The sequence below is a fragment of the Papio anubis genome, chromosome 9 (genome assembly GCF_008728515.1).
Source record: "Papio anubis isolate 15944 chromosome 9, Panubis1.0, whole genome shotgun sequence".
Taxonomy (NCBI): domain Eukaryota; kingdom Metazoa; phylum Chordata; class Mammalia; order Primates; family Cercopithecidae; genus Papio; species Papio anubis.
Window position 1 is genome coordinate 107214302 of NC_044984.1, and position 9659 is coordinate 107223960.

Sequence of the window (9659 nt, forward strand, 5' to 3'; positions counted from 1 at the left end):
TGTGGAGCAGAGAAGGAAGGAAGTGTGGTAGAAACAATCTTAGGCTACAGTGTAGCTCCAAGGAAGCTGCACTGTTTCATCCAAGGTGATGTAGAATCCTTGAGCACAGTCACCCATCAGAGAAGTCCTGCATTTCCCAGAAATGGGACTGCCTAGTGTCCCTGCCAGGGTCAGTTATTGGCTAAGAATAGCTTGTGGGAAGCGTGGCTTCAGCAAGAACATCATGAATGCAGAGCCCAGTAGCTTGTTCGTCAATTTTACCCCCTGCAATTGGAGAATGCAAGCTGAGAGGTAGATTTTCAAGGGGTCTGGTACACAGTATATGCTCAATAAATACCTGCCATTATGGTTATAAAAAACCACCATCACTGTCCTGGCATGACCATCACTGTCATGGCAAATAGTATTTACTAATATTCTGTCCAGTTGGGAGACACTCCCCCCACCTCCACTGCCTCTGATAGCAGAAAGCAATACTTCCCTTTAGTCCATGGCCAAAGAACAGATTCATGTGGGCTGTCTTTCAGATTTCCTTTGAATGAAGGTCTAGTTAACAAAGAACACACATGTCAGGGACAAGTTTGGTTTCTAAGAGTAATTTGATTTTATTTCTTCATATGGCCCAAGAGAGGAAATGAGCTTGAGGGGTGCTGTCCAGCACTCCATTAGCAGTCAGCCATGTGCAGATCGGTTTTCTTAAATAATTCTCTCTACCACCCCCTCCCCACCCACCCAATCCTTCCAGAAGAAGTGGAATTGCCGTGGTCACCAGTGAAGCAGCTGACCTGCTGGGTGCAGTTATGGGAGAAGAAATGGGAGACCACTAAGTAGTTTCTGATCTAATAAAGATTTTTTAAAAGCAGAACTTCCCATTATTTTTGCTTAGCTCTTTGGTAACTTTTAATTCCTCATTTTTGTCTCTTCTTAAAAATTATCCTCGGCCGGGTGCGGTGGCTCACGCCTGTAATCCCAGCCCTTTGGGAGGCCGAGGTGGGCGGATCACGAGGTCAGGAGATCGAGACCATCCTGGCTAACACGGTGAAACCCCGTCTCTACTAAAAATACAAAAAATTAGCCGGGCGTGGTGGCAGGCGCCTGTAGTCCCAGCTACTCGGGAGGCTGAGGCAGGAGAATGGCGTGAACCCGGGAGATGGAGCTTGCAGTGAGCCGAGATCACGCCACTGCACTCCAGCCTGGGTGACAGAGTGAGACTCCATCTCAAAAAAAAAAAAAAAAATCCTCAAAACCACTTCTGTAGATGAGAATGAGATGTTCGCCCTCTTTACAGGTCAAGAAACAGAGGCACAGTAAAATTATGCTCACGTTTAAAGCTGCTCATTGGTGACAACCTGAATCAGCATCCAAATGTCTTAACCCTTAGGAGTGTTTAGCCCATTGTGTTTACTCACCCAGGAAATATTTTGTTTGGTTTGGTTTGTGTTTTTTTCTCTCTCTCTCTTTTTTTTAAGAGACAAGGTCTCACTCTACCACCCAGGCTATAGTGCAGTGGTGTGATCATAGCTCACTGCAGCCTCAAACTCTGGGGCTCAAGAGATCCTTCCATCTCAGCCTTCTGAGTACCTGGGACTGCAGGCATACAGCACTGTGCCCAGATAATTTTTGTTATTTTTTATAGAGACAGGCTCTCACTATGTTGCCCAGGCTGGTCTGGAACTCCTGGGCTCAAGTGATCTTCCCACTTTGGCCTCCTAAAGTGCAGAGATTACAGGCACAAGCCATCATACCCAGCCTCACCCAGAATATATTGATTGAATACCTACTATGTGCTAGACATTGGGCCTTACTGGAAAAGAGCCCTGTAGGCAGAAGAAACAGTTTGCTCAAAGGCCCTTGGGTGGAAAGGAGAAGTAAGGAGTGGGGTGAGGAAGATGACGTAAGGTTAGGCTGGGATGGAGCAGAAACCCAACACGCAAGGTCTTAAGGCCACGTGAAGGATTTTGAACTCTCCCCTGAGTTCAAAAGGAATCCAGTACATAGTTTTGAAAGTGGAGTGACAATAATTAGATTTGCATCTTCCCCTTTCTGTGCATACAATACCCAGCATCTCTGTAGGAATTGGGGGCAGCCAAAGGTGGGATAGATGGTAAAATGCCAGGCACCACCAGCATGACCATCAATTCGATTTATGGGGAGAAAGTGAGCATGCTAAGAACGCAGACTCTAGATGTAACATCCGGATTCAATCCCAGCTGTGTGAGCTAGGGCACACTTCAGCCTCTCTGGATCTCATTTTCTGTGTCTGTAAACTGAGTGGTTATAGTTCTACCGCCTAGGGGCATGTGGGGATTAAATATGCCTAAGGTGTTCAGTCAAGTGCCAGGTACCAAGCAGATGCTCTAATGCACATTGGTCATATCAGTGTTGATCCCTTTCCGATTTATTCATCAATTCATCCTGATAAAGAAGGGGCCTTTGGGGTCAAGAGGCTGTTCTTATTCATTAAACGTCATCCATAATAGCATTTGTGTCTCCTCCCAGCTGGCTGAAACCGGACATGGGAAAGAAGGCCAAACACAAGACTCAAATTAAAAAGAAAACCTTGAATCCTGAATTCAATGAGGTAAGGCTGCCCCATTCTTTATCATGCTCAGGGATACTTGCTGTGTGTTAGAGAGGCACAGATTCCTACTAGAAGGTTGTAAGTCACATTAAAAAAAAAAAAAAAAACTACTTTCTGTGATAGATCAGATTGAATTATCTAAAGAAGCAGGAATGAGTTCCTTGTCACTGGAAGAAATCAAGCCTAAGGCAAAAGCCCACAGATTAGGAATGTCATAGGAAGGAAGCAGTGTTTGTGAAGAGATTGAACTAACTCGTCTCCAACGTCTTCACCAATTCAAGTAGTCTCTAATACTGAAATTCGGGGGAGTAAACCAGTACAGTGATGCTCTTTACCATCCACCCCGTTGACAATGCCCTGTCCTTCACTCCTCGTGTCTGTCCAGTGCATCAAGTCCTATTGAAACCACTGCTTGGACACCCATTGAATGTGCTCCTTCCTCTCCCTTCTCACTGCTGCTGTCTTGCCTCAGACCCTGACATTTCAGGCCTGGACGATTGCAGTAGACTCCTGACTCATTTCTGTGTGCTTGGCACCTCCGCCACATAAGTTTGAGCTTTGTAAAACACAAATCTGAATTTGTCACCCTCTTGCTTCAATAACTCAACAATGGCTCTAGAATTTCTTAGCATGACAATCAAGCCCTTTCAAACTCACCTCCATCCCTGCCTTATCTATACACCCCCTCCTCAAGTGACACTCACCTCCATGCAGGTCTCTTCACACCTGCTGCTCCCTTTTCCTGGACTGTCCTCTCCCTCTCTTCCTCTCTGGAAAACTCCTACTCATCCTTCAGGACTCAGCATAAGAATTACCTCCTGTAGATGTGCTTCCTCTATGTTTCCAGACACTGTGCATCCCTCTAGTTTCCAAATCCAGTTGAAATCTGGATTTAACTTTTCTGTGGACAAGCCTGTCAGACAGTAGGGATCCAGAAATATCTGTGAAATTAATGAAGGGTTGAATGGAGGAAAGAGTGGAAGAGTAAATGAGTTCTAATCTAAACCACATGTATGGTTCTGATCTAGACCTAAATAAAGACAAGGAAGTGCCATGACAAGTGTCTCAAAGTGCCATGAGACACCAGCTCTGAGCCCAGAGTCACATCCCTGAGCCTTGCTCCATGCCCAGAGCAGGAATGAGTCCATGTTCATGCTCCATGCCTGCCTGGAGCAGCCCTGGGAGCTGTTCTACCCACTGAATCTCCTTTCTCTGCCCTGCTCCTGAGATCTGATGTTGGGGCAGAGCTGGCTAATATTGATTTTAATCACATATTGCAAAGTGGGAAAGGGAAGTTACAGCACAGTAGGTTTAGTATTGTTTGCTTTAAAAAAAGAAAAAAGAAAAAGAAAAACATATGCCCATATGCACCCACATGGAGAATGTGCTGTGTAAACAGTTCAGAATAATCACTGAGCAGTCAGCTCAGCCCTTCCTCTCTAGGCCCCTCTTTCAGCTGAACCCCTGATTTCCTAACTCATATCATGGATTTTGAATAAGGAGTCATTTGTAGCTGTCCTGCCCTACACTCTCCTGGAATCTGAGTAAGCCACAAAACATGAAATCTGAATAAACTCACTAGCCGTGAATCAAGACCAGACACCATATCGCATAACAAACTGATGCAAAATTATTTTTCAATGTTGGTCCTCAGCATTGGTGAGCATGTGGGAAAAGCCACACACTACTGGAGATAAAGCAAACCTCTGAAGGAAAGTTTGCTAAAACACTTTCAAAACTGTCAGAGGTTAAAAGTTAAATTCCACTTATTTGGAGAATAGGTAGTGCAGTCACATATTTCAAAATTCAGAAAGCACAAAGGGGTATCCAATGAAAGTCCCCCTCCTACCCCAGCCTTGTTGGCACCTACTTCGTTTCTTATGAAGCAAATATATTATCAATTTCTGAAATGTATATACATATACAAAGTAAGTATATGTGTAACCAGCTTTCTTATTGTACACAAATGGTATCACAGTATAGCCACTATTCTCCATCTTAAAATGTTACAAACTCAAACATTCACTTCTCAGAATCTATTCTAAGTAAGTCATCATGAACATACATAATGATTTAGCTACAAGGGTTACTTTTTTAAAAAGCCTATGCAATGACATAGCTACAAGGGTGATTTTTTTTTTTTTTTTTTTTTTTTTGAGACAGGATCTCTCTCTGTCACCCAGGTTGGAGTGCAGTGGTGCGATCTCAGCTCACTGCAACCTCCACCTTCTGGGCTCAAACAATTCTCCTGCCTCAGACTCCCAAGTAGCTGGGATTACAAGTGTGCACCACACAGCTGGCTAATTTTTTGAATTTTTAGTAAAGACTGGATTTCACTATGTTTGCCAGGCTGGTCTCGAACTCCTGGCCTCAAGAGATCTACCCAGCCTTGGCCTCTCAAAGTGCTGGGATTATACTCATGAGCCACCACACCCAGCTGCTACAAGGGTGACTTTTATGGTATTTTTGATGATAGTGAAAAATTGGAAATAACTTAAATACCCAGCTGTTAGGGCTTAGGTTATGGCCACATGGCCACACAGCCACACAGCCATAAGTTTGAGCTTTGTAAAACACAGCCACACAGCCACAGAGCCACATAGTCACAGAGCCACAGAGCCACACAGTCACCCAGCCACACAGCCACATAGCTACATAGCCATTAAATGGAGCCATTTGAAACAATGATGTAGAAAAATATTTGAAAAATATTTGAGAATATGCTAAGTTGGTTTTTGCCCAAAGTTGTAAATGAAAAAGGAAGTGACAATACTGTATGTTCAGCATTACTTAATTAACAAAAAATTTATACATCACTGTGAACACATGTGGGCGAATGTTGACAGTGGTTATTCTTGGGTAGTTGGGTTACAGGGAATTGGTGGGGGGAGGTTCTTCTTTGTTTTAGCAGTGAACATAAATGAATTTTGTAATTAGACAGAAAAGCTATTTTTTTTTTTTTGAGATGGAGTCTTGTTTGTCGCCCAGGCTGAAGTGCAGTGGCGCTATCTCTGCTCAGTGCAAGCTCCGCCTCCCAGGTTCACGCCATTCTCCTGCCTCAGCCTCCCGAGTAGCTGGGACTACAGGCACCCGCCACCATGCCCAGCTAATTTTTTGTATTTTTGGTAGAGACGGGGTTTCACTACGTTAGCCAGGATGGTCTCAATCTGACCTCGTGATCCGCCCGTCTTGGCCTTCCAAAGTGCTGGGATTACAGGCGTGAGCCACCGCACCCGGCCGGCAGAAAAGATATTTTTAAAAAATCAGATTGTCTGGGAACATATATACTCAGTCCACTTCAACTTTATTTATTTATTTATTTATTTATTTATTTATTTATTTATTTATTTTTGAGACAGAGTCTTGCTCCGTGGCCCAGGCTGGAGTGCAGTGGCACGATCTTGGCTCACTGCAAGCTCCACCTCCCTGGTTCAAGTGATTCTCCTGCCTCAGCTTCCCAAATAGCTGCAATTACAGGTGTCCACCATCATGCCTGGCTAATTTTTATATTTTTAGTAGAGATAGGGTTTCACCATGTTGGTCAGAACTCCTGATCAGAACTCCTGGTTTGAATTTTTAGTAAAGACTGGATTTCACTATGTTTGCCAGGCTGATCTCGAACTCCTGACCTCAAATGATCTGCCACCTCGGCCTCCCAAAGTGCTGGGCTTATAGGTGTGAGCCACTGTGCCTGGCCACTTCAACTACTTTTAATCCCTAAGCAATAAAAAAGGGGATGCCCCTTCAGAAGCTATGAGAGGGGAAGGACTGAGTTCATGGCCATTTACTTACAAGGAAACTTGAGCTCTATTAGAAAAACTTCACCAGCCTTCCCAATGTCAAGCAGAGAATTCACTGAAAAGAGGATGACAGTGCTTTGTTACATAGAGTGTTTGTTGGAAGGGAATCACTGGACCTGGGCAGAGGATCGGAGCAGGAAGATCTCCTTGCTCCCAGAATGCCAGCTCAAGCTCCTCTCCTTGGCCCATGACCTCCAGGACCCTGCCTCTTACCTCCCAATGCTGTGGGTTCAGAGGGCTTGTACTCACATGTCTTCCTCTGTTGTATCCAGGAGTTTTTCTATGACATCAAACACAGTGACCTGGCAAAGAAGTCACTGGACATCTCGGTCTGGGACTATGACATCGGCAAGTCCAATGATTACATCGGTGAGTGTTCCTAACTCCAGAGAAAACGCTCTCTTCTGTCCTCCCAAGAACAGGAGAGCCTTATCCAGGGCTACAGAGAGTTGAGGTCACTGCTTTTCTTTTGGCAACCACATTGTTCAAATGCTAATTTGAGACCCATGGTCCTGACTTTGGTCCAAGTTGGGGATGTCTTTACATGAAAGGGCTTACAAAACTTGATTATTTGTTGAACAAATCACATCCAGTGGGGTAATTAAACCACAGGAGAGATGTGCGTTCTCTGCAGAAAGGAGGGTGCAAAAGAATTCTTAATTTATTTGCATGTCCAGGATAAAATTTTTAATTTTTTAGTTCCTCTCTGAATCATGAGGAAGAAAATCAATTAAAGATGAAGCAGGGGGGTGGGGACTCCAGGCAAGGGACAGAGCCTCAGCTAAGGGGTAAAGACAGGATTGAGCAGGATGATGAAACTCTTTGGAAATAGACAAGGAGTTCCCAGATGCAGTGGGAGATAAGTTTCAGTGAGTAGAAGGGTGATTTGTAAAAAGTCTTTAAAAATAGACAGTGAAATTATGACTCGGTGGAACAGTAGGGAGCCATTGCAGGTTCCTGAGGCAGAGAAGGCCAGTAGTAACAACAACAACAACAATGTTATAACAACAACTCTCTGTAGAGTATGGATCCCAAGTTGCTGGGGGTCACTGCTTGGTGCAGTTTTTCCCCCAACTACACATTTGGGTCTAGAATGACCTCTATTCTGACCACCTGCTCCTATCTTCCCATTTATCCTCCAGGAGGTTGCCAGCTGGGGATCTCTGCTAAGGGAGAGCGCTTAAAACACTGGTACGAGTGTCTGAAAAATAAAGACAAGAAGATAGAGCGCTGGCACCAGCTACAGAATGAGAACCACGTGTCAAGTGATTAGGCTAGTGCCCAGGTCCCCAACTCCATGTCCCGGGTCCCCCCCAGCCTGCCCCAGCTGCCCACCGCACCCTGATCTCTCTTCTCTATGCCTACCTCCCCCCATACCCTGCTGATCTCCCTGAGCCTGCCTTTGAGCCCCCATCATGTTGGGCACTGCTGCCAAAGACTCCCTCCTCCCTGATGCTGGGCTGTGGGCTCTGAATATAGCCCCTCTCTGATCCCTGGGATGGAGCAATGGAGATGGGGTTGGGGAGATGTTTACAAAGAGGTTGATCATTTAATAACCTCTTAGTTTGGGTAAATTACAAAGGTTCTTCGTCATTTAGGACTGTTTGTAGACCCTTCTAGCCTTGAACACACATACACACGCACACACACATGCACACACACCCTCCCTTTCATTCCCTGTGTCGTGTCTCTGTATACTCTCAGTTGTCAGCAGACCCGGACAATGCTGTGAGGACAAGCATTGGGGCAGAAATAGAGGTTCCAGGCTCCCACTGCCCCCTGAGATGCACACCTTGATTGCCAGGAAAACAGACTGCTGTGTTCAGGAACACACCCTCCCTGCTCCAAGTGCACCAAGATGCAAATGCACAGAATTCACCAAGGGGCTTGGACACTCTCCTCTTTCTGAATGTCACCTGTGTGCTTCCAAGCAAAACAAAAACAAACGACAACAAAAATCCCTTCCTCTGTCGCCTTTTCTCCTCCTCCCTCTTCTCTCCCTTTCGTCATAGTAGATTCTCTCTTTCTCAGCCTCTCCCTTCTCCTTTCTCTCCCTGCCTTTCTCCCCTTTGCCTTTCTCTCTCTCTAAAGCAGTAACACCGCAAAAACAATAGCAAAAAAGTGTATGTTAACCCAGCCTCACCTCCTTCCTCTCACCAGCCTGACCAGGAAACTGAGAAACTGGCCCAAATCTGAGATTTCACTTGGGCCCACACTTCTTAAGTGACCCACTTCTCCTGTTGGCAGAGCCAGACATTCCCAGGGCTCGGGCCAGTGGCTGGCACTGCCCTGGGTGCGTGGCAGCATCCCTTGAGCTGTGTAGATGCCCCATAGAGGGGCTCTCCATGGGCTCCCTGGGTGGGCACAGGAGGCATTTAGAAGACCAGGGCTATGGGTCTGAGGGAGCCTCATCCAAAGCCTCCAGCCTTTCTCCTTTCTCTGCTTTTAGGTAAATGAACAGGCTACCCTCCTCCCCAGTGCCCTTTGACTCTGTTTCATTGACTCTCTTGCGTCCCGTCTTTCACTAAGAACACCCCCCCCCCCCCCAGTCTCTCTGTCTCTCTTTGGCGTCTGTCTGTCTCCCGCACTCTCTTTACTAAGCTTCCTGGGAGAATCAAATAACATCATGGTTATGGAACAATGGAGAGTGTGGGCAAACATTACACACTTGAGGTTGAGGTCAGGCATCTTCAGTGCCCTGAGAGAAAGGTTTGATTTTCCCGATTTCAATGAGGTCTTCCCTCATGAAAAGCACCCCCGTCATCCCAAACCCCTGACATTCTCTACAGAAGCATCAGACACTGAAACTCTCACTTTCCCCCAACTCACATCTCTTAACTTTTCAATGCCCTCCACCCTCAGCTCCCTGCACAATTCATGGGAGGACTCATTTCTTGCCTTGAATAACCATTTTCTAAACATCGAGCTCTTCACCTTCCCCAAAGTGGCCAACAGCTTTCTGGCCACCACCTTTCCTTTTGACCCTATCCTTCCCCATTAGTCCCTGGTGGCACCTACTCTCAGCCCACCTCCCTTCCCGTTTCCCCTTAGGAGACAGCATGCTGGCTGTGTCGCCCAAGCCTGATGCTGGTGTAGGCGCTGGAATCAGCATGCAGCTAGCTCACAGTGCCCCTAGTCTGGGGACACGCTCTTCCTGACAAATGTAACCACCTCCCTGCCTAGAATACACACATGTCCTCCGGTGCATGCACAACCACCCAGCATCTTTCTTTGTGATGATGTAGCCAAAAATAAAGTAGGAACATCCAGGAAAACAA

General features: G+C 45.9%; 1 protein-coding gene across 6 annotated transcripts in view; it reads left to right on the top strand.

Annotated features, from left to right (window-relative positions):
* RPH3A (rabphilin 3A) overlaps positions 1 to 9659 on the top strand; it is a 192206-nt gene extending 182547 nt beyond the window's left edge. For all 6 annotated transcript variants that reach the window (XM_031650782.1, XM_017946222.3, XM_017946221.3 and 3 more), the window contains exons 20-22: positions 2500 to 2581; positions 6654 to 6750; positions 7524 to 9659. In XM_031650782.1, the coding sequence (XP_031506642.1) occupies positions 2500 to 2581; positions 6654 to 6750; positions 7524 to 7654 (310 nt within the window). In that variant the 3' untranslated portion in view covers positions 7655 to 9659. The remainder of the gene's footprint in view (positions 1 to 2499; positions 2582 to 6653; positions 6751 to 7523) is intronic.